At 42.0% G+C, this 24864-nt stretch overlaps 1 protein-coding gene across 2 annotated transcripts in view; it reads right to left on the bottom strand.

Moving 5' to 3' along the window:
* Nucleotides 1-24864, bottom strand: part of SART3 (spliceosome associated factor 3, U4/U6 recycling protein) — a 39352-nt gene that overhangs the window by 4395 nt on the left and 10093 nt on the right. The window contains exons 2-15 of one of the 2 annotated variants that reach the window (XM_012469148.3): nucleotides 23313-23439; nucleotides 21836-21940; nucleotides 19056-19240; nucleotides 18339-18444; nucleotides 16934-17058; nucleotides 12309-12464; nucleotides 11436-11574; nucleotides 10856-10963; nucleotides 10079-10156; nucleotides 9889-9947; nucleotides 8745-8854; nucleotides 5271-5383; nucleotides 4260-4336; nucleotides 3499-3667 (exon numbers count right to left, since the gene is read on the bottom strand). In XM_012469148.3, the coding sequence (XP_012324571.2) occupies nucleotides 3499-3667; nucleotides 4260-4336; nucleotides 5271-5383; nucleotides 8745-8854; nucleotides 9889-9947; nucleotides 10079-10156; nucleotides 10856-10963; nucleotides 11436-11574; nucleotides 12309-12464; nucleotides 16934-17058; nucleotides 18339-18444; nucleotides 19056-19240; nucleotides 21836-21940; nucleotides 23313-23439 (1657 nt within the window). The remainder of the gene's footprint in view (nucleotides 1-3498; nucleotides 3668-4259; nucleotides 4337-5270; nucleotides 5384-8744; nucleotides 8855-9888; nucleotides 9948-10078; nucleotides 10157-10855; nucleotides 10964-11435; nucleotides 11575-12308; nucleotides 12465-16933; nucleotides 17059-18338; nucleotides 18445-19055; nucleotides 19241-21835; nucleotides 21941-23312; nucleotides 23440-24864) is intronic. The other variant, XM_012469149.2, reaches the window with a different exon arrangement.

Raw genomic sequence — 24864 nt, 5'->3', positions numbered from 1 at the left:
TGTGAACGTGCTGTGACAGCTGCATGTGACACTCCCTTGCCAGACTCAGAAGGGCAAGCATCACCCCTGAGAAGTCTTTTGTGACCCGCATGACCTGTCCCACGACTTTCTGTGTGCCCCAGTTACACTCAGGTAAGTGGGTTCAGTCAAGTGTAAGTAATAACATAAATCCCCACTGTCCACTCTTAATTATACAAAAGGCCAGAGGGTCTCAAAGTTCAGAAGGCAAATTCCAGGGCCCCTCTCCTACAAAAGCCCAGGTCAACAGGGGTGGACAGGACATGAGAATCTGCCCGGGAAAAGCACCCTAGTGACTGATGCCCGTGCCCCACAGAGCACATTTTGGAAAGCACTACAAAGGGTCTGTGGTTTCTAAAACACTTTCAATATTACTTTGTGTCCTTAAGAGAGCTTAACCACAATCTTCTACTCCAGTCTGTCCTCACCACTGCCTCCAGAGGGCCAGGACTAAAGCTCAACAGATATCCGCCTCCAGCAAACAGACCTCCCCATCATTTCACCCACCACCTTTGCAATGGGTGGAAAGCCCTGTACTCCGCTACTGTATTCAAGAGCGCCCCTGGTCTGGGTCCAGCTGACTGGCCTGCCTACCACTCCAGCCTCCTCAAACACTGCCCCATCCCTCTCCACGTATCCAAGTTCAAACCCAATTATTTGCTGCTTACAGAAATTGCCAGGCTGTGCTAGGCCTTCAGGCTGTGCTAACACTGGCTCCCTGTCTAGCTCAGCCCTTCCCTTCTCGATGCCAGACAGTCACTCGGTCTCCCCCCTGGATTTCAAACCTCTTCCCCCACAGTCTTCCTGGTACAGAGCTGGCCCACTAGTGCCTTCTTTGGCCTCCACCACTATTAACAACTCCATCTCCCACAGTCCTGATGACATGCCACTGTGGTCACATATCACATTTGCCTTACTCTACTAAACTGGGAGGCCTGAGGGGCAATGAGCCCCCCTTAGTTATTTAGGAAAGCCCAAACAAGGTGTGCAAGCAAGATCAACTCAAAGATGGATGACTCCACTCCCAGTTCTTTCTGGCTCACACATCTGTACCAAGGAAGTGTACAGAGTCCTTACACATCCAGAGACAATTCTTTTTTTTTCTTTTTATGAGATGGGAGTCTTGCTCTGTCTTCCAGGCTGGAGTTCAGTGGCGCGATCTCAGTTCATTGCAAACTCCGCCTCCTGTGCTCAAGTGATTCTCTTGCCTCAGCCTCCCAAGCAGCTGGGAAAACAGGCGCCTACCACCATGCCTGGCTAATTTTTGTATTTTTAGTAGAGACAGGTTTTCACCATGTTGGCCAGGTTGGTCTTAGATCCCTGACCTCAGGTGATCCACCCACCTCGGCCTCCCAAAGTACTGGGATTAGACATGAGCTACTGCACCCCACCATCAGAGACAATTCTTTACCTTAACTGACTCTCTGAAATAAATATGACCCAGAGCTGCTCATCCCTGAAATTACAAGGGTGAAAGAAACACTGCTGGAAAATTCCACTAAGTCACAACCATTAAAAGCAGGGCCAAGGCTGGGCACGGTGGCTCATTTGTAATCCCAGCACTCTGAGAGGCCAAGGCAGGAGGATCACTTGAGGTCAGGAGTTCCAGACCAGACTGGTTAACGTGGTGAAACCTCATCTCTACTAAAATACAAAAATTAGCTAGGCATGGTGGCTGGCACCTGTAATCCCAGCTACACAAGAGGCTAAGACAGGAGAATCACTTGAACCCGGAGGTAGAGGTTGCAATGAGCTGAGATCACACCACCGCACTTGAGGATGGAGAACAGAGAAAGACTCTCTCTTAAAAAAAAATTTTAAAAAAAAAAAAAAAAAGCAGGGCCAAGCCTGGTAGGTCCATGCAGGGTGAGGGCTGCTGCAGTGGTGTGCAATGCTACAGCCTGAATGGAAGGAAGATGATGAGCAACATGGGGCAGTGACAGGGACGCCGCCTGAGATATGGAAGCCAGAATGAAGATGCAAGGGGGTCCGTGCAGGGCCGCACCTGGCCCCAGGTGGAGGAGACCAGACGGGGTGGGGATGGCACCCACGAGAAGGGGAGGCAGGAACAGGAAACTGATTTCGTAAGTACAGGGGCTGGATGGAATAAGTGAGGATGCTGAGGATGAAGGGAGCCAGGTTTCTCAAGGTCAGAGAAGGGTATGACACAGCTGGGCACAGTGGCTCATGCCTATGATCCCAGCACTTTGGGAGGCCAAGGCAGGCAGGTCACTTGAGGCCACAAGTTTAAGACCAGCCTGGCCAACATGGCGAAACCCCATCTCTACTAAAAATACAAAAAAATTAGCCAGATGTAATGGTGCGTGCCTATAATCCCAGCTATTTGGGAGGCTGAAGCACAAGAATCACCCGAACCTGGGAGACGGAGGTTGAAGTGAGCCGAGATCATGCCATTGCACTCCAGCCTGGGCAACAGAGTGAAACTCTGTCTCGAAAATAAATGAGTACATAAATTTTATTTTAAGAAGAGAGAGAAGGTTACTGCAAGTATGAAAAGGAACCCTATGGTGTTAGACTGGAACTGGAGGTACTGGTGTGACATCATGATTTTCAGTATATACAAATAGTTACAGAAGTAAACATCGACATAAATATGTCTGCGTACACATGCATGCACACACACATTCCCTACCCTCGACAACACAGGCCTAGGAACAATACCCAAGAGCAGTGAGCATAACTAGCACCTTCTAAATACCACTCATCACTCAAAGGAACCTTGGAGAAATGACAGACTCCAGGGCTGGGTTAGGGAAGATGACCCTTGGGAATTGTGTGCTAGGAGGTAAGAAAATGATCAAAGAATAAGGGGACGGGTCAAAGGGACACAGAAGCCTGTGTGAAAAAACTCTTGCTAGCCAAACCTGGGATAAGTAGAGCATCAACATAAATAATTACCAAAAGCACCATCACCAGCAATGAAACAAAGCGAAATCAGAGGCCACCTGATGGGACTCAATGAGCAGGCCACCAGGAGCACCTGTGCACTATTCCTGCCCGAGATGCATGAGCGGAATCCAATCCCCAGGGAGCCTCAGACGCACCCAGGCTGAGGGACACAACAGTGTGTCATCAGAGTAAAAACAAGAGTGCAGGTCATCACAGTGAAAACAAAGCTGAGGAGTGCTCCAGACTGAAGGAGATCCAGCAGACAGGACAACTCAACACAACAGTGCATCCTGATCCAGATCCTTTCACTACAAAGGACATGCCTATGCCTGGGGTCTGAATATTAGACAGGAGTAGTGATCACTGCTAACCTTGGCTCCAATGGCTGCATTCCAGTCATGGAGAAGAGGGCCCTTATTTGCAAGACATACACCCTAACAGTGATCAAAGGGTGATGGGTATCAAGCTGGTAACGCATTCTCAAATGGTTCAGGGAAGAACGTTCTTCAACTGTTTTTGCAACTTTAACTTTGAGACGTTCCAAAACACAATTTCTCAAGAGCTCCTTACCTTCTTCATCATCGCCCCACTCCTTCTCATCATCCTCATCTGCTCCGCACTTATCTGGGCCTCTGGTCTTTTTCTTCTTTTTCAGTGCTTTCTTCTCAGCCCGGGCTCTTTTCCGTTGTTCAGCCTTTTCTTCTTCTTGCTGCACAAGGGCTGCTTCCTTCTCTGCAGCCTAGAAAAGTGGGAAGATGAGGCATCATTGCATGCGGGGATGACAGTCTCTGTACTTATTCGTCAGGAAAGGGGAGAGGGGGTGGAAATTCATTACTAAATGAAAAGCAGAGATCAGGAGAAAAGGGGGTCAGGCTTACAGATATTCCACACCAGGCTCATTCAGGTTCCTTAGAATTCTGGATCTGACGTCTGTATTATATTAGCAATTTCCTCACCTCAATCATTACTCACCAAAAGGAAGGGAAAAAAATTCATAAAACTGAGGCCCTAAATAAGTTGGGGGTGTTCATGTTCCACTCTCTAGGCTAAGTGAGGCTCTTCTTTGTTCTTTTTTTATTAATTCTAGTAAATTTTAGAGCCAAAATTCCCTCACTACATGAAACAAGTACTTAATATTGGGGCTGAAGTTTTAGAACAATCTAAAATGATGATACAAGACAGGTTTAAGCATTGATCTAAATATTTTATAATTAATACTGAGTAAAAGACACTTAGGAAAACGTAAAACGTCTTGACAAGAAACATCCATACCAAATCAAACCAAAATAGCTAACAGGGGTGCCAAAGACTTCAAACAACATTTTCATTACCTTCAATCTCTGCTCATTGACACGAGCTAATCGGGTTTCAGTTTTCTGAACAGCTATATCCCAGTCTTCTAAAGAACCTTGAGAGAAAGAGAAGCAAAACTTTTACTCTTTAGGATTCTGAAGGATATAATCAAATAAATTTTTCTTAATTTCTCTGTAACTCCAGAAGAGATTTCTCCCATCAAACAATAAGAAAATGTAATTCATCTAGGCTTGAAGTTTAGAATTCAAATAGTCCTTTCTAAGTGGGTTTAAAATGTCCTTTCCCTTTCAGGAGAGACTTGAAACTCAGAACATGATCTATTAAGGGCTCTAGACGGCAAAGAATATGAAAACATTGTCATGCAAAAGGTACATTTATATTAAGACTGAAGAATTTTAAGAGCTACTCAAATGTTCAGGCGTTTATTTCTTATTTTTCGGTGGTCTTTGATTCCCAGTTCTGGGGGGTCCATACCCAAAATCCAGATCAATACCCACAGATAAAGTCACATTATTTTCCTAATGGTTCTAGCTCTCTAACACTGAAGACTCTGGAATTTAACACAGAACACATTGAGCCATTTGCCTCTCCAAGCTCCTTTGTTGAGCAGATGCTGCACTGGAGCACAGTGGCTCTCAATGGAGGGATCCTGCCTATCAAGGGACATTTGGCAACGCTAAGAGACACTTCTGGTTGTCATGTTTGGTTGTGGGGGGAGGATGCTACTGGCATTTCATGGCTACAAGCCAGGGATGCCTCTAAACATCCTACAACGCACAGTTCCCCCCACAAAGAATTAGAACTCTGTGCTGAGTGACATCACAGAGTCCTCCTGGTAGCTGCAGAATCTGAGAGGAGCTGCAGGAAGACTCATTTTCAGGACACTCGTGACAGTCTAAGCATAAGGCACCACTTAAGGGGTGGCAGCATAAACACAGTCTGTCCCCAGATTGTAATCACATGCTCCTACTTGAGACCAAACAGCAAATGGGTCAGGCTCCGAGCCAGAAGAGAGCCGGGGGTCCCACCTTCTGTCCTCTCCATGGTGAGCAACACTTCGCAGACATGCTCTGGGTAGTCACTGGTGCACTGGACGGCCCGGTGCAGCGCCTTCCGGCAGTGCTGGGTGTCACCATGTGCCCTAAGGCAGAAAACAAACAGTTGCTGCCACCAGCTCACAAAAAAAAAGGCACTCAAAGGAAGAGGCTGTCTTCTCCCAGGTAGAAACTCACTTTTCAGTAACTCTAGCTTCTGAGGAGACCTTAGCTTTCAGATCTATCCACGATACCTTCTCCTTCCACAGTCTCTATAGTCACCTACAAAGGCTTTCCCTAAACCACTCTCTCCCTCAGCCATGTAGGGGCTACTGGAAAGCGTACCTGGGAATGTGATCTACAACCAGCATTCTGCCTTTACAGCATTCACATGTGCACACATGGTGGGGGAATCCAACAGCTCTCTGTAACCTGATACAGTCCCTAGGGAAATTTTACTATGGAGTCCTACCCGAGGGAAGTAGAATCCAGGGTAGTGTCAAATTTCATACCCAGAGTCGGATTTTTTTTTTTTTTTTTTTTTTAAGATGGAGTCTCACTCTTGTCACCTAGGTGGGAATGCAATGATGCAATTTTGGCTCACTGCAACCTGCAACCTCTGCCTCCCAGGTTCAGGCAATTCTCCTGCCTCAGCCTCCTGAATAGCTGGGATTATAGGCGCCCACCACCACATCCAGCTAATTTTTTAATTTTTAATAGAGACGGGGTTTCACCAGGTTGGCCAGGCTGGTCACAAACAGATCTTTTTTGTATACTGATAATCATAACAGCTACACAATTCTGTTAGTCATAACTGTTATGAAACAGTATATTCACAATTGTTTTTAAAACATTTTAAATATACAGAAGTATTATATATACATATTATGACACTCAGAAAAAATTCAGAGCGCTGGTTCTCAAAGTAGGATCCATGTATGTATCCCCTCAGAGATCCCCTAAGGATCTCCAAGAGCCTTTTAGGGAGCCTGCAAAGACAAAACTCCTTTAATAATAAATACCAAGACGTTACTGGACTTTTTCACTGTGTTGACATCTTCAAGACAGTGCACAAGAAATGGTGGCCCTTAGCACAAATCAAGGCAGTACACATCTTTTTAAATGCACTGTGTGGCCAGGTGCAGTGGCTCACGCCTGTAATCCCAGCACTTTGGGAGGCTGAGATGGGTGGATCACAAAGTCAGGAGTTCAAGACTGGCCTGACCAACATGGTGAAACCCCATCTCTACTAAAAATACAAACGCTAGCCAGGCGTGGTGGTGCGTGCCTGTAATCCCAGCTACTCAGGAGGTGGAGGCAGGGGAATCGCTTGAAGCCATGAGGCAGAGGTTGCAGTAAGCCAAGACTGTGCCACTGTACTTCAGCCTGGGTGAAAGAGCAAGACTCCATCTCAAAATAATAATAATAATGCACTGTGTGATGAAATGCTACGTACACTTAAGGCCCTTCTGCATACTGAAGTAAATGGTTATTGCAAAAAACAGAAAAGCATGTTACTGTTTGAGTTGCAAGCTGATCAAGCCACTTTTTTCATAGACACCATTTTCACTTGAAAGAACACTTGAGTGACAAACCAGTCAGTTACTCAAACCTGGGTATTTGACAGACATTTCTGAAAATTAACAAAGTGAGGCTGCCACTCTGAGGAAAACCACTGACATTATTTGTTGCATGTGATAAAATTCAAGCTTTCAAGTGAAAATTATAATCTTTGGAAAACTTGTATCTGCCACCACAAGTCTGACAGCTTCCTACTTAAAATACTTTTCTACTAAAATCAATACAGATATGAACAAATATGATTTTTTAATACTATAGAATGAAATAAGTCAACATTTGGAAGAGCTGCATGATTTAGTGAATTGGGATTTTTCCAAATAATGTCGTAGAATTATGGCATCATGTAAAAGTTAAAATAGACAAATGGATATTACTGTAACAGAATCTGTCAATATGGCTTCAGATTCCACATGCCAACACTGAAGTTTTGCTATAATGTGTATGAAAGAATATCCACAATTATCTGAAAATGCTACTAAAATACCTTTCTTTTCTAACCTCTTATCTGGGTAAGGTCAAATTTTCTTCACACTCTTCAATGAAAACAGATCCCAACAGACAGAACGCAGTAACAGGCATGAGAATTCAGCTGTCTTATACTAAGCCAGACTAAATATATATTTGCAAAAACAGAAAACAATGCCACTTTTCTCACTAAATTATTTTGGGGTCTGGAAAACAGTCACTGTTCAAAAAAGTTATTAATGTCAAATGATTTGTTATATTTAAATGAATTTAAATGTTTTTTAGATTTCTCAATTTATAAATTATAAATATCAATAGATACAACACGCATATGTAAGTTTTTTGGGATCCTCCAATTTTGAGTGGAAAAGGGATCGTGAAACCAAAAAAATTGTGAACTACTGATCTAGGGGGATATTCAATAAGCTTTAACAGTGGTTATCTCTGGGGTGGGATGATAAGAAACTGTCACTTTCGGCCAGATGCGATGGCTCACGCCTATAATTCCTACACTTTGGGAGGCCAAGGCAGGAGGATTACTTGAGGTCAGCATGACCAACATGGTGAAAACTGTGCCTCTGCTAAAAAAAATACAAAAATTAGCCAGGTGTTGTGGACCACACCTGTAATCCCAGCTACTCAAAAGGCTGAGGCAGGAGAATCGCTTAAACAGAGGTGGAGGTTGCAACTGAGATCACACCATTGCATTCCGGCCTGGGCGACAGACCAAGACTCCCCACCACCCCCAAAAAAAGAAAAGAAACCGTCATTTTCTATCACATATTTGTGTAAATATTCTGACTAATTTGGGCACAGTGTTTTTTAAATAGGGAAAAAAAATTCAAAAATAAACAGCAATGTAGCAATGTTATGCAATGTATAATGTTCAAGATAAACTGAAAAGTTGGTCACATTTTTTGTTTTCCCCATGTTATAAATATTGCTAGGCATATCTTATTTCATTCGAATAGGTTTTAAAGCCTTGTAACACATGTATATTTTAACTGCATTTTCATTACAAAAAAATTTAAGCATAGAAAAGTCTCAAAGAATGGGTCATGCACGGTTATGACTGGATCAGTAGTTTGAGTTTTTTTTTCTCTTAGCTTTTTAGTATTTTCTACTTTTCTATAAAAGCAAATATAATAAAAAATAAATAGTTCCAAAAGGTCAAATAAAATATCATGCCCAAAAATAAAAACAAAAACAAATTAAAAGAAATGCATGGCTATAAGTTCCAGGCACAAAATATGATGTCTGGTTCTCTAGCCTGTCCATTAAAAATGTACCCACTAATGAAAAAGGCAGAATGAAAGACGGTAGCCCAGTTCTAAGGAGCTTGCCCAGGCTGGTAGGAGTCAGCCAGGAGTGATGACAGAGGCGTAGCTGACAAGCACCGCCTCCCTCCCCAAGATCAGTTACCTTTCCAGGTTGTAATACTCTAGCCACATGTTGGCGTACTTGGCGTTTCCTCTGGTCATGATGCTATCCCAGAGTTCCCGAGCTTTCTGCATGTTATTGCACAGCCGAGCCTACAGTGCATCAACAGGCTGTTAGGACACCTAAACCTTATGGCATTGACACCTGTCATACAACATACTTCCAAACGACACACATAAAAAGCACCCCATGACTATCAGTGTTACAGATGACCCTGGGCATTCCCCAGGCCTCCCTCTAGTGGTAAAAGGCCCAGCCCAAACACTTGAGCCTTTCTGCAGTGACAAGTTTATCTGCCTACATTTCCTGAGAACCAAGAGAGGGAGTGCATGGTATTTACTGGACAGTACTAGACAGTCATTTGTTTTTTATTTTTATGAAGCAGAACTAAAAGTATTTGAGAGACAATGTTAAAAAAGACTGATCTAGGATTAAATGCACACTCTGCTACTAATATTTACAAATTGTGACTTGGGCAAATTACTTAAACTGTAATTCTCAGTTTTCTCATCTTTAAAATGGTTAAAACCTAAGCATCCCATATAGAAACTACCTGACAAATGTAAGTCTCTTCTATCTGACTCTCCCTCAGAGGATAAAACATGGTTAGAATTGTTACAATCCTACCTGCTGATCAAGCAGGTTTTGTGTTTTACTGACCTTGGTGTCCCTGACCCGGTAATGACATTCAAATGATCATATCCTCTAATTACTAGTCAGATCATCTGTTCTCCACATTAGACAGAAGTCTTACTAGCACAGGAATTGTATCTTATTCCCATAGCAGTGGTACAGTGCTGACAAACAGTACCTGCTCACTGTGCTCTCAAAATTGAAGCAAAGAGGCAGAGACGGATGTAAATGAGTAAATACCTGGCATTCAGACATTTACTACATAACTTCTAGCTGGGAGCTAATATTTTCACCAACATATTTACAAATATGAGTCAAGTTAGGTAAATACCATGAACCCTTGTAGAGCCTAGACTACTACCTAGGTAATTAACATAAATCCTTATAGAGCTTAGGCCATTATCTAGGACTCTGACTCAATTTTAATTAAGGTTTAATAGGATGCTATTAAACAATGGTGGATGAAAGTGATAGATTTCTCGAAAACATTTACCTCAATCCTAGCCCAGTTCTGCATGATCACGCAGCTTGGATCACCACTCTCATTGAAACCTTCAAAAACAGCATTAGTAAAATTAGAAACTTAGAGACAAATAGCCTTTGGCTGAAAAGGTACATCAACCAGCAAATAGTACAGACCAGGAAATACAACTGGGCAAAGCCACAGGCTGGGGCATACTTACGCTCTTCCACCTCCTGCTTCAGGTACTCCAAGGCTCGAGCAAAGGCGGCCCTCAACTCCTCCAGCTCCTTACTGGAGTCTAGTGGAAAGAGCAAAAAAAGGCTTTAGGAAACCATGCATGGCATTGTTTGTTTTGTTTTTTATCCTACACTGAAACTGTCTGGAGACCCATTATGTACCAGGCATCATGCAAGGGACACAGAAATAAAATTGCCAATTCCTGCCCTCATCACATAGTGAGGGAGAAAAAAATTAGAATAGAGTATGGACAGCATGGTGACAAAGGCAAACACAGGGTGCTGTGTGTGGGGAGTCTCCCCCAGCTGGGGTGACACAGGCCAACAGGACAAGGGCTAAAGGTTATCTGCATGAGGTAACAGCTGGCACAAGCGTACAAGTTAGGGGTTTTCTGGTTGTTTTCTGGGGAATAGCGGGGCAGAGGGTCCCACAGAGGTACAAAGACTTTTCTAAAACACAGCAATCTTATTCCAAGAAGTATTTAAGATAAATAAAAAGGCCAGAAGGGAGAAATGAGAGCTAAGACTAAAGAGACTGGCAGGAGCCAGTATAAAATGTAACGACCATTACTCTCTTACTTTACAATCCACAGCATGACTTGTTAAAGATCTAAATCGCTAAGATTTCTGGGGGGAAAGTCACCCATGCCTAGTCTACATCATGTGCCCAATCACAATGTATCTGGGGAACTGAGGCATCTCACCAAAAGCTGCATTAAGAACATGATCAGTTCTGAAGTGAAACACATGCGCTTACATACCTTGTTTGAAATCAACCCTTCTCCTCAGGTAATCAAGGTATGCCTGCCAAATCTCCACATAATCAGTGGCCTGGATGAAGCCGGCATTCAAAGCTTTCTCAAAGGTTACTGGAGTCGGAGAAAAAGTCAGGATTTGTTACCAATTCAAATGGAAGCTAATAAAAAGTTACTACATTCGACTGACTATAAAAGACTACATGACTTTAAAAGACTAATAGATGTAACAGAAAGAAATGAGCTAGACAGGGAAGTTTAAGAAAGAAGTTGCTACAGCACTCTACAGACTGTGTTCTAGAAAAAACTTCTTCCACAAGATGCCCTGCAAGAAGAGTTCCAGGTCAAGGAAGTTTGGAGAAAAAGACTACAACTTCTTAGGAAATGCAATGAATATTAGCATGTTAAAAAGCTCTAAGAAGCCACAAATATAACCAGTTCATCTCTCACTCAGAGCCCTTTTTGTCACTACACTGCATAACCCAAAGATAACCCCAGGGAACACTGATTTAATGACTTTGTCCCAGGTCTCTGTTTCTCACTTGGGACAAATAGCTTAGAAGTTCTCCCACAAAAACATCCGCACCAGAAATTACTTGATGATCAACTCCATGTCTCTCCATGGCCAGGAGGTACCGACTCCACAAGGCAACTGTCCAGGGGCAGTTTCTAACAGCACGGTTATGTACAGACAAAACCAAATCCTTTACTTTCAGCTGCCGGTCCTACGATAAAGAATTCCAGAGTTAGGAAATTAAATTTTATTGTCAAGAATTCACCAATCAACAAGACATTGCCACAACAACAAGTGACAAAAGAAACGTCCTTATAAACATCTCTTGTGACCTTGTTTCTTAAGCAAAAAAAAAAAAAAAAAAAATCACTAGGGAGAGTGGGGGAGAAGAGAGGGAGAGGAGCAACTTACAGGTTAACACTGCCTTAAGAGACATCAGCCAGTCCTACTGGATATACTTCATTTGGATGCTTTTATACACACACACTGAAATATTTTGTATATACATACTGAAATATTTACCAATGAAATATCATTTCTGGATTTCCTTAGAGTAACACAGAAGGGGCAAGTAGGCGAGACAACAGATGAAAGTAAACTAAAGCTATAATTGCTAATAACTGTTGAAGCTGGGTGGGGGTAAAGGAAGTTTCATTTTACTATCTGTCTACTTTTATATGTTTACATTTTTTCCATAATAAAAAGTTCAAAGAAAAAAATATCAATTTGTTGTAAGTCCTCAACATAGACTATATGCGAATTTTACTTACAGTTAGTGACCATTTTAAAATAACTTGAAACGCTAAAACTTTCTAAACGAGTTCGCAAAGAGGAGGAAAAGCAAGAGCAGGGCCATATGCAACAAACTCCTGGCACTCTTACTGATTTTCTCTAAGTAGATTCTAAATTGGCAAAAATAAAATGAAATTAGAACAGTTATCTTACTAGGTACTGACTGTAACGGATCCATAAGTCTGGGACAAGGCAGTTCTCAACCAGGGCGCGCTCAAAGATCAACTGAATGCGAGCAGGATCGCCAATTTTCATCTCAAAATCAATATATGCTTGATATTCTGCCAGCCTTGGTGCCTCTGCTTGCAACTGGAGTACAGGAAAATTGTATTAAAGTTGAATTTAGTTAGTGACAGGAACCACAACACATCTACAAATAAAATAAATTTTGGCAAAACTGGCTACAGTAACTAAGAATCACCAAATCCTCACTCACAGCCAGTACACTACAGGCTCTACAACTTCTCGAGCAGAATGAAAGTCTTCTCATCTGGCTCAAAGTGCCAGTTCATGGCAGTCATGACAAAGGCTCCATAAACCCTTTTCTAAATCCATTCCTAGACCACAGGGAATTTAAGTGGCCCATCAATCAGGAACTGAGTGAAAGAGGTCACCTTTGCCAGTGACCACTGTTAACCACCCTTCCAAACCAGAAGTCACGTTCTTAGGCTACTGAGTAGAGTTAATACAACCAAAGTGGAAAAATTTAGTGCCTGGTGCTATTTCAGGTTTCTTATTCCAAATATTAGTTCCTGGAAGAATGTAGGTAAATGCAGAAGATGGAGGCAGCTGTGCTGAATGTTTACTGATCCAAAGACACACAATCCTTTTTCGAAAAAAATCTTCTTATTCGACATGTTTTCTCTTCAGCCACATTTTGCTGATGGCCATGACATAATTGAACGATTGAGGCTTTGTGAAACACAGGTACATGCAAGTCATCTATACATGAAAAAGAAAGGGAGAAGGAGTGCAGGAGAGTAAGAGAACACACAGGCTCTGTACGTGGAAAGTGAGGAGTGCAGGATAGTAAGAGAACACACAGGCTCTGTACGTGGAAAGTGAGGAGTGCAGGAGAGTAAGAGAACACACAGGCTCTGTACGTGGAAAGGGAGGAGTGCAGGAGAGTAAGAGAACACACAGGCTCTGTACGTGGAAAGGGAGGAGTGCAGGAGAGTAAGAGAACACACAGGCTCTGTACGTGGAAAGGGAGGAGTGCAGGAGAGTAAGAGAACACACAGGCTCTGTACGTGGAAAGTGAGGAGTGCAGGAGAGTAAGAGAACACACAGGCTCTGTACGTGGAAAGGGAGGAGTGCAGGAGAGTAAGAGAACACACAGGCTCTGTACGTGGAAAGGGAGGAGTGCAGGAGAGTAAGAGAACACACAGGCTCTGTACGTGGAAAGGGAGGAGTGCAGGAGAGTAAGAGAACACACAGGCTCTGTACGTGGAAAGGGAGGAGTGCAGGAGAGTAAGAGAACACACAGGCTCTGTACGTGGAAAGGGAGGAGTGCAGGAGAGTAAGAGAACACACAGGCTCTGTAAGTGGAAAGGGGATGTTTCAGAGCCTCTGTTTCCAGTAATGATGAACAATTAGTTATCCAGATACACTGTGCCATTCAAAACAACTAAAACTGCTAAATTAAATATAATACCTTCTTAAAAGTCATCCACAAACTGGCAAAGAAACAAGGAATATTAAGGACTAAGGACAAAATCTAAGTGAATGTGGCAAGCTAAGTAAAGGTTAAGCTTTTGCTGGATTGACATATATTAAGAATTTGATCTGCACAATCCTATTGTTGGTCAAGAAAGAACAGAGTCAAGAAGCCCAAAAAAACCTCAGGCCAGTCCATACATGGACCGACTGTATATGAAATTAGAGGATAGCAAACCACATCAATGAGATCTTAAAAGCAGTCAGAGAAAAAACAATGACTACCTCTGAAGAAGCAAAATTTACACAAACCGCTGACTTCTCAACAGCAACAACAGACATCAGAAAACAGAAAGATACAATCAATTGCTGAGAGAACATACTATCTGTCTAGAATTCTTTCATTATTGCTGTTGGTCTAGAATTCTATAGCCTAAGAAAATAATTTTCAAGAAGGGAAACAAATACCTTTTCAAATAGAGAAAATCTGTTACCAGTAAATCTCCCATGCAGGGGACTCTAAAGGTCAAGTGTTAAGATCTTTTTTTTTTTTTTGAGACAGAGTTTCACTCTTGTTGCCCAGGCTAGAGTACAGTGGCATGCTCTGGGCTCACTGCAACCTCTGCCTCCCAGGTTCAATCGATTCTCCAGCCTCAGCCTCCAGAGTAGCTGGGATTACAAGCGCCTGCCACCACACCCGGCTAATTTTTTCCATTTTTAGTAGAGACAGGGTTTCACCATGTTGACCAGGCTGGTCTCAAACTCCTGATCTCAGGCAATCCTCACGCCTTGGCCTCCCAAAGTGCTGGAATTACAAGCATCAGCCACCGTGCCCCCACTAGAAAGACAAGATCTAAGTAGCAGAAACATGTACTAAGTTCATAGATTGGAAGATGTAAATTCTTCCCCAAACTGATCTGCAGATTCAATGCAATTTCAATTAAAAAAAAAAAAAGATTTGAGGGGGGAAGAAAAAAAAAGATTTTAAGAATATAACTAGAAAAGCTGAATCTAAATCCAATGGAAGCACTGAAGGCCAAAAAAAAAAAAAAAAGCCAAGACTCTCTTGAAGAGGAACAAGGTGGACGGGACTCACCCTATCCAAGAGCAAAATATTATAACTCTCATCATTACAACAGCCTAACGTAAGCCAGTGGGACAGAACAGAAAATCCAGAAGAAAGACCCACACATAAATGGACAGCTAATCTACGACAGATGTGGCACTGCACATCCGTGAGGGGAGGAAGGAATTATCACGCTCAGTACTAGAACAACTGGTTCTCCATATGGAAAAATGAAACCAGACCCGGTCTCATACCATTCACAAAAATCAATTCCAAGTGAATGAGGACCTAAATATGAAATAGAAAACTACAAAACTTTTAGAAGAAAATTGAGAAGGGAAGATTTTAAAATATACACAACCACCAGGGAAAGAATTTTAATCTAACTGGATTTATCACTAAGAACTGTTCCTTAAAAGACACTGTTCAAAAAAAAGTGAGAAGGGCCCTATGCTGACTCACGCCTGTAATCCCAGCACTTTGGGAGGCCAAGGCAGGTAAATCACCTGAGGTCAGGAGTTTGAGACCAGCCAGGCCAACAGGGTGAAACCCCAACGCTACTAAAAATACAAAAGTTAACTGGGCGTGGTGGCAGGCGCCTATAATCTCAGCTACTCAGGAGGCTGAGGCAGAAGAATCACTTGAACCTAGGCAGTGGAGGTTGCAGTGAGCCAGGATCACACCACTTCACTCCAGCCTAGGTGAAAGAGTGAAACATCTCAAAAAAAAAAGAAAAGAAAAGACAAGCAACAAACTGAAGAGAAAATCTGCAACACATACAGCCTAAAATAAGACTTAAGACTCAGCACTCCCACAAATCAATTAGAAAAAAGATATGGGTCAAAGACTTTTTTTCAAGCAACAAAAGGGAAATGGGTTAAAGACATTTTTTTAAGAACCAGGGCTTTGCTTTGTTGCTCAGGCTGGAATGCAGTGGCAGCCTTGACCTCCTAGGCTCAAACAATCCTCCTACCTTAGCCTCTGGAGTAGCTGGGACTACAGACACATGCCACCAAGCCTGACTAATTTTTTTTTTCTTTTTTTTTTTTTTTTATAGAGACAGGGTTGCACTACATTGCCCAAGCTGATCTCAAACTTCTGGGCTCCAGTAATCCTCCCACCTTGGTCTCCCGATGTGCCAGGATTATAGGCATAAGGCACTGTGCCCAGCCTGAAGACTTCAGCACACACAAAAATTTGAACGGCCAATAAACATGAAAAGATGCTCAACTCCATCAGTAATTAGGGAAATGCAAATTAACACTACAATTTCACATTCATCAAATTAGGTAAAATTTAAGTATGTTTAATATCCAAGATTGGCACAAGCAATGAGAACTCTCAGATACTGCTCACGGCAGTGTAAACTGGTAACCTGGAAAACACTTTAACATCACCCTATGATCCAGCAATGTCATTCCTAAGTACGTATTCCAGAGAACCTCTTTTTCATGTGTACAAAGAGATACACATAAGAATGTTTAGAGTGGCAGCTGCTCCTCCTCCTAGCAAAAATCTGGAAATGACCCAACTATCCAGCAACATGGATAAATAAACTGCAGTACACAGGTAACTTTACAGCAGTGAAAACAAATGCACCAGAACTATCCTTAGCAACATGAGTAAAACCCAAAAGCATGTTCAATGAAAATAAAATATACAGCATGATTCCATTATATAAAAGTTCAAAAACAAGCAAAATTAAACAATATATTAATTAAGGATTCATTCATAGCTTGTAAAACTATAAAGAAAAGCAAGGGAATGATTATCACAAAAGTCAGGAAAGTGATTACCTCTCGGGAGAGGGAGGAGGAGGCAATCGGAGAGGGGCACATAGGAGACTTCTAAGGTACTGGCAATGTTCTATTTCTTAACCTGGGTGGTAGGTACATGGATGTTCACTTTATTATTAGTATGTAAACTATATGTATACATTTATACACTCTATATATTTCACAATAAAACAAATTTTAAAAGATACTGTTAACTTGCAGCTATCCATCAGGGAAAGGTTTGTAGACAAACGTTTACTATAAAAGAAGCTAACACTTACCAGTGCTTCTTCATAGGGTTTATATTTCTCCAACTGCTGTAGTGCTTTGTTATAGTTCTGAATTACCGAGTCTGGTATTGGGTCTTCTGACCATTCTTCATACTCTGCAAATGTGGCCTCCATATCTATTGAAAGATAGATTCAGCCTCGTGGGTCTTGCCATTGGGTTTTATCAACCCAAACACAGATTAAGCCATGAGACTCAGGTGCCACTAACCCCTCCCACACCTGTGGCCATGGCAGCTCTTACTGACCAAATTCTGATTTCTGCTGAGCCCAAACCTGTCTGTAGAATCTGTCTCAACACAATGTCCCAGGCAGCCCTCCCAGCTAATCAGTCAATGACACTATTAGCAACAATTTAACAACACTTACCTATTGTTGCCTATGTTCTAACACTTCACATCCATTAACTCATTCAGTCATCTCCACTCTACAAGGTACAGTCTACAGTGATCCTCATTTTGCAGTGGAGGAAACTGAAGCAGAGGGTTCAGTTGCTTGTCTACAGTTAATGGTAGAGCAAGGCTGTGAACCCAGGCAGTCTGGCTCAAGTTCACACTCTCATCACTATGCTAGGCTGTTTCATGCTGGTATGTGAAGTGAAATCTACAAGCCGGCTCAGCTCTAGCCTTTTCTGCATGACACCCAACCATCTGATTAGAGCTACTTTATAACTTGTTAAATCAAATCCAATAAACCATGAAGAGAAATAACACCTGGGCTCCAGTAAAGTTGCCCAGAAGTTCTGAGTATGTACAACACAGGCCTGTGCCTAGGGATCAAACAAGACGGCCAGGCCAAACTCTGCCCATACTCAGAAAAATCCTCCCAGCACGCACACACTCACAGCTCCAAAGACTCAAAGGCTTGGAGTGCCAAAATGTATTTACCAAATGAGACTTTTTACCAAACCCCAAGAAACTCACTTATGAGTACTTCCAAGTAACTGTACCTCTGAACCAAATCCTTCCCACAGATGAATGATCTAAACCCATGTAAAATTCCTGCTGTTAAGGAAGACGTTACTTGTTAAGAGAAAATAATCATAATGGAACTCTTGTTCAATAAAGTTTCCCCAAAAAAATACAGGTGTCACTCACTATTCTTTTCAGAGACCCTATCTTTGCCTTTTCAACCAGGTCTCAAAGGAGAAAAGAGCTCTCACCTGGGAGTCAGGGAGTCTGGCTTCCAGTCCTGCCTCTGACCCTCACAACTCTCTTAAGCATTAACATTCAAGATGTTTTTACCAAGGACCTCATCCAGAGAGACAACGTCCAAGGAGAATAAGAACACCAGCTCTACCTGCCTCACAGGATGGTGGGAAAGGTCTAATTACGTGTCGTACCCCAAAGCATTTTAAAAACCATAGAGGGCTGGCTGTTGACATGTCAGTTTCTCTTACCATAGAGTGGGATCGCCAACTGTCGCCGGAAGAGACTGTGGACTTTCTCAAGCTGTGAATCAAAGGTTTGTTCCCGGTCAAAAGGGGAAAGGAAGCCAGCTACAGGCTAAAGAAGCAAATTAGTAGTAAATGACAAACTGTGGTTCTTTCTTTGTTTTTTCTTTTGAGAAGGATTTTCACTATCACCCCGGCTGAAGTGTGGTGGTGTGATCACAGCTCACTACAGTCTCACACTCCAGGTTCAAGCAATCCTCCCACCTCAGAGTCCTGAGTAGCTAGGACCACAGGCATACGCCATCACACCCAACTAATATTTTTACTTTTTGTAGAGATGAGGTCTCAGTATATTGCCCAGGCTGGTCTTGCACTCCTGAATTCAAGTGATCCTCTGGCGTCAGCCTCCCAAAGTGCTGGGATTACAATCATAAGCCACCGCACATGGCCAACTCTGGTTCTTTCAACTTCAAAAAATATCTCAACAAATTTCAGTTCAAGTTAAAAAAATTTATATGACTTCTTTCATGGGTATTACACCAAATGCCAGAAAGGGTACAAACAAAGGCTATCTATCATCCACCCACTAAGGGATTAGCAAAGACCATTTTGTTGATCACATGTGCTGTAAGATTCATCTTGGACATGTATTTCAAAATAATCCTTCCAAGGAGACTTACAAAGACAGCCCTGGCTCATTCAGAGATAAGCACAAGTACTCACCCGAGCAGCTTCCACGATAGCACTTTCAAACTCTCGGTAAGCCTCCCAGAGGGCAAGTCCTTTAGTCATATGTAAACCGACACACGAGAGAGCCCTTTCAAACACGGAGCGAACTTTCTCAAGGCCACCTCTCTGACCAATCCCACCGACTGAGTACTGGCCATACTCTAGCCAAATGTTAGGACCTAAAAATAAGAAGTGTTCAGTTAGTTTGGGACATAAAATACCCAAATATCAAAACTGATACGTAACAAAAGAAATATGCCTACAAAAAAAGTACTCATTGTGCTATTGCTTGAGAGGAATAGGACAAGAAAAAAAAAAGTACTCATACAGCAGCACTAAATGACAGTGAAGGCTAACAGCAGAGATGACCATAAAGGACCAAAAAAATGACAGTCTGGAGAAGACCACAGACCCTCAGAAAAAGAAAACCAGTGCTATTAACAAGGGCTAAGAGAGCAAAAAGTGGGTAACAGGATCCTCAGAAATCACGGCAACAACAGGAGCTGCTAAAACTATCAATGATTCTAAAAGAAGACTCATGGGCCGCAGAGCAGAGGAACATGTATAGCTTTTAAAAATACATTTGGCCGGGCACAGTGTGTCACGCCTATAATTCCAGCACTTTGGGAGGCTGTGGCGGGTGAATCATGAGGTCAGGAATTCGATAGCAGCCTGGCCAATATGGTAAAACCCCATCTCTACTAAAAATACAAAAATTAGCCGGGCGTGGTGGCGGGCACTTGTAGTCCCAGCTACTCGGGAGGCCGAGGCAGGAGAACTGCTTGAACCCAGGAGGGAGAGGTTACAATGAGCTGAGATCATGCTACTGCTACTCCAGCCTGGGTGACAGAGCAAGACTCCATCTCAAAAAAAAAAAAAAAAAAAAATGCCGGGTGCGGTGGCTTACGCCTATAATCCCAGCACTTTGGGAGGCCGAGGCAGGTAGATCACGAGATCAAGAGATCGAGACCATCCTGGTCAACATGGTGAAACCCCGTCTCTACTAAAAATACAAAAATTAGCTTGGCATGGGGCGTGCGCCTGTAATCCCAGCTACTCGGGAGGCTGAGGCAGGAGAATTGCTTGAACCCAGGAGGCAGAGGTTGTGGTGACCCGAGATCGCACCATTGCACTCCAGCCTGGGTAACGAGTGAAAACTCCATCTCAAAAAAAAAAAAAAGAAAAAAAAAACCATTTTTAATATCATTTTATATACATAAAACACCTCTTATTTTTATTATTCAGATTATAAACAAAAAAATGTGAATTCTTCTTGGCTTGTAAAGATACACAAAAAATTCTCTATCTCAGAACAGTCTATCTGGTAAGTTATCAATGCTTCTCATAAAGGAGAATGCTCCCAGTGGGAAGTCAACAAGGAAAAGGATGTGAAATCTGAAAGGGGAAATTTTTTAAATGCCTTTTTATTTTGAGACAGAGTCTCACTTTGTCACCCCGGCTGGAGTACAGTAACACAATCTCCGCTCACTGCAACCTCTGCCTCCTGGGTTCAAGCAATTCTCATACCTCAGCCACCTGAGTAGCTGGGATTACAGGCCTGCATGCCACCATGCCTGGCTAAATGTGTTTTTAGTAGAGATGGGGTTTCGCCACGTTGGGCAGCTGATTTCAAACTCCTGGGCTCAAGTGATCCACCTGCCTCGGCCTCCCAAACTGCTGGGATTACAGGCATAAGCCACCACGCCTGGCCTTAAAATACTTTTCTTTGAGATAAAATCTTGCTCCGTTGCCCAGGCTGGAGTGTAGTGGCACAACCTCAGCTCACTGCAAGCTCCACCTCCCGGGTTCAAGCAATTCTCCTGACTGAGTCTCCCAAGTAGCTGAGATTACAGGCACGTGCCACCATGCCTGGCTAATTTTTGTATTTTTAGTAGAGACAGGGTTTTGCCATATTGGCCCGGCTGGTCTTGAATTCCTGACCTCAAGTGATCCCCCAGCCTTGGTCTCCCAAAGTTGTGGGATTACAGGCGTGAGCCACCATGCTCAACTTTAAAATGCTTTTTAAAAGCATTTTGTCCACAGCATTGTCTGATATGGTCCCCAATTCATGTACAGAAAATATTTAAAACAATTATACTATATACAGGGGACAGCAAAGAGACTTAAAGGGAGATGAGTCTTGTATACCTCACTTGCACTGGTAAGATGTCAATACTAGTAGGCAAAGGAGGTCTCTGTGGGGACAGAACAGGTCTGTATCGGGATTGCAAAAGTGGTTAGATGAATCTACACGTGTAATAAAATGTCTTTTTCCCATCGTTCCAAGGTCAATTTCCTGGTTTTGATTCTGTACTACAGAAACAAGATATTGGAGGAAACTGGGTGAATTGAGTACACAAGACTTCTCTGTACTATTTCTGCAACTTCCTATGACTCTATAGTTACTTCAAAACAAAAAGGGTTTCTTTTAATGTTTTCATCTTTTTTTTTCAAAGCACCCTGTCCAAAACCTCTAAAAACCTATTTAATGTATAAAAGATCGCCTGGAAATACCATGTAAGTTCTCACTGCCAATAAATCCTGAGTGTGAGTGTATTCATTCCCTTACTACAAGTGTTTCTTCCACTTTTATTTTAAAACCAAACTTCCTCAATTAAAGACCAAAGACAATGATAAGACGACTGAACTTAAATCTTGCTAATTGTGAGACTAACATTCCCTTTTCTGGGTAACAACATCTCATAATACAGTCCTCAACAGCAGACTGATCTACATAACATTGCCAGGTATCCTAAAAGTTCATGGGAACTTACAAATGTAATCCTTCACAGCTTTCTCAAAGAGGTCATACACGTGTTCTCTGTCCAGGCCGTCCTGGGCCATGCTGATCTCATCGTGCAGCCACTCCAGCCAGAGCTCTACAAGACAACAGTACTTCCTGCATTAACATCAAAGGGTAGGCTGGGAGCAGGGACTTTACCAAGAGATGTCAGCACACAATGTTTCATCCATCTTACACAACCTGGCATTGTTTCCAGAAATTCATTTCTTAAAACCTGAACAGGTTGGACTCAGTGGCTCACATCTGTAATCCCAGCACTTTGGGAGGACAAGGCAGGCAGATCACCAGGTCAGGAGATCAAGACCATCCTGGCCAACATGGTAAAACCCTGTCTCTACCAAAAATACAAAAATTAGCTGGGCGTGGTGGCGCATGCCTGTAATCCCAGCTACTCAGGAGGCTGAGGGAGGAGAATCGCTTGAACCAGGGAGTTGGAGGTTGTGGTGAGCCAAGATTGCACCACTGCACTCCAGCCCGGTGAGAGAGCGAGACTCTATCTCAAAACAAAACAAAACAAAAAAACCTGAACCAAGCACATAGTAGGTTTTATGCTTCCAAGTAAGATCAAATCACTAAAATCATAATATCCTCTACCTATTAGGCATTTCATATTTTGCAAATCACTTTTCTCATTCAGTCTTTATCGTAATCCTGTAAGGTTGGTGATAGTAACACCTATAATAATGACATCTATCTAAGAATTACAACATGCCAGGCATGTGTTAAGTGTTATATGCAGACTAGCTCATCCTATTCTGTCATACATTACAAGGCAGAAACCACTGTTGCCTTCATTTTACTGCTAGAAAAACTGAGTCTTACAATGTTTACCTAATTTGATTAAGATATAGTCAGGAATGAATCTGAGTCATCTGATTCCAGCATCTACCCTCGGCAGTTATGCCTTGCAGAAGGGAAAAGGAGCAGAGTGGGATCTAGGACCAAAATGTTCTAAGTACTGCCCAAAAGATCACTTATGAATATTCATGAAGTTGTTCAGTATAATCGTGTTTCTAATGAGCAAATAAGTAGAAATAACCTAAACGCCCAACTACTGTGGAACAATTAATGTATGAAACATTTACATAAACTGTCTGTAAAAGTTTAAATATATTTACAATTTTCTGGTTTCAAGAGAATGGGTTAACTAAATAAATACTGGAATGGGAAATAGAGAAATGGGAGTCAAGTTTAATTACATTACAAACGTTTACCATAACGTTAGAATAAAGAAATCAGAATTCAAAATCCATGTTATATGATCATAACTACATTTTGCAAAAAACTACAACATAACAAACTAAAAATAGCTAACTGATGAGTTGTCTTCTTTCCACTAGACTGTTATGTTCCAGGCTTTCTACAAGGATCACGTCCCACTTTCAGCATTGAAAAAACGTACACTCCTCGTTTCTGTTTCTAAAAGCAGCCTGACTGATGAAGCTTACCTTCAGTCAAGGGAAAGATCTCACTCATCTTCTGGCGAGCCATCCTCACCTTGGTAAGCTCCCCTTCCAGCCGGAGCAGCCTGATCAGGTCCACGTGGCAGTTATAGTCATAGACATTGATAGACAACTAACAGGAAAAGAAACAAGTTGAAACTTAAAATGCCATCATCAAGTAACTTAGCTTTTGTCACTACTGGTAACTACACACATACCTGCCACAAAAAAATAAATGTGCTCTCTGAGAAAACCACTGAAACAGCAACCCAACATGTACCCACAGGAAGAAGACAAAACAATAAAAGAGGCTTTTGTAACAAACATAAAGCTCCCTCAAACCTGTTACAGTTCCCGTTAGAAGACACTCGGGTTCTCTTGGAAGTAAAGAGACATTCTAATCAAACAAATAAAAAGGATGTGACCTTAGGCAAGTTATTTACTTTCCAAAGCCTCTATTTCCTCATCTATAAAATGAGGATACTACTAGTTTCTAGCTCATACTGAGTCTTCGAAGGATTTAAAAAGATAATTTCTACTATTAACACTGGTCTTTAAAAAAACTAAAAAAAAAAAAAGGTAATTTCATAAGGTCCTTTAGCACATGTGAGGTACACTGTAAGACCTCTTTTATTTTGCTAAATAAAAAAGATGGAGGCCAGTTGTGGTGGCTCACGTCTGTAATCCCAGCACTTTGTGGGGCCAAGGTGGATTGCTTGAGCTCAGGAGTTCGAGACCAGCCTGGACAACATAGTAAAACCCTGTCTCTACCAAAAATACAAAAAATTAGCAGACATGGTGGCATGCACCTGTAGTCCCAGCTACTTTAGAGGCTGAAGTGGATCACCTGAGCCTGGGAGACTGAGCCAAGATCATATCACTGCACTCTAGGCCTGTGTGACACAGCAAGATCCCATCTCAAAAAAAAAAAAAAAAGGAAATCCCTATTAGAGAAACAAGAATGGCACAGGTTGGTATCTGTTGATGATGAGTGACAGGTACATAAAGTTTTATTTCTACATTTGAAACTTTTCAAACTAAAATTACTTTTTTAAGTTACCATATATCTGAGACAAAGAAAAACTAAAAATGTCACTAGCAGACCTACCCTTGAAGAATAGCTAAAGGAAGTTCTTTGAACAGAAAGTTTAAAGAAGGAATCCTAGAGGATCAAAAAGGAAGAACAACAGGAAGAGCAGAAACATGGGAACTATGATAGATAATCCTCCTCTCCTCATGAGCAGTTTCCAAATCTTATGTGATGAAACAAATGATACCCAACGCAGTAGCATTTAAACGTGGAGATGGAAAGAGAACTAAAATGGAAGATTTCCACACTTCACTCAAATAGTAAAACACTAATACCGTGTAAGTCAAATCTGTATATTGAGAAAACTATTCAAAGCAATTACACTAAAAAATCATTTTAAATAAATCAAGATGAAAATCTAAAATATATTCAAATAATCCAGAGGAAGACAACAAAGGAGAAACAGAAGAACGAGAAACAGAAAACAAACAGAAAATAATAAAATGGCAGGCTTTGGTCAATTGCCTT

The sequence above is a fragment of the Aotus nancymaae genome, unplaced genomic scaffold (genome assembly GCF_030222135.1).
Source record: "Aotus nancymaae isolate 86718 unplaced genomic scaffold, 86718_ANA_hifiasm-v0.15.2.pri h1tg000021l, whole genome shotgun sequence".
Classification (NCBI taxonomy): domain Eukaryota; kingdom Metazoa; phylum Chordata; class Mammalia; order Primates; family Aotidae; genus Aotus; species Aotus nancymaae.
Note: the sequence above shows the minus strand (reverse complement) of the source record. Positions and strands in the feature narration are given on the sequence as shown.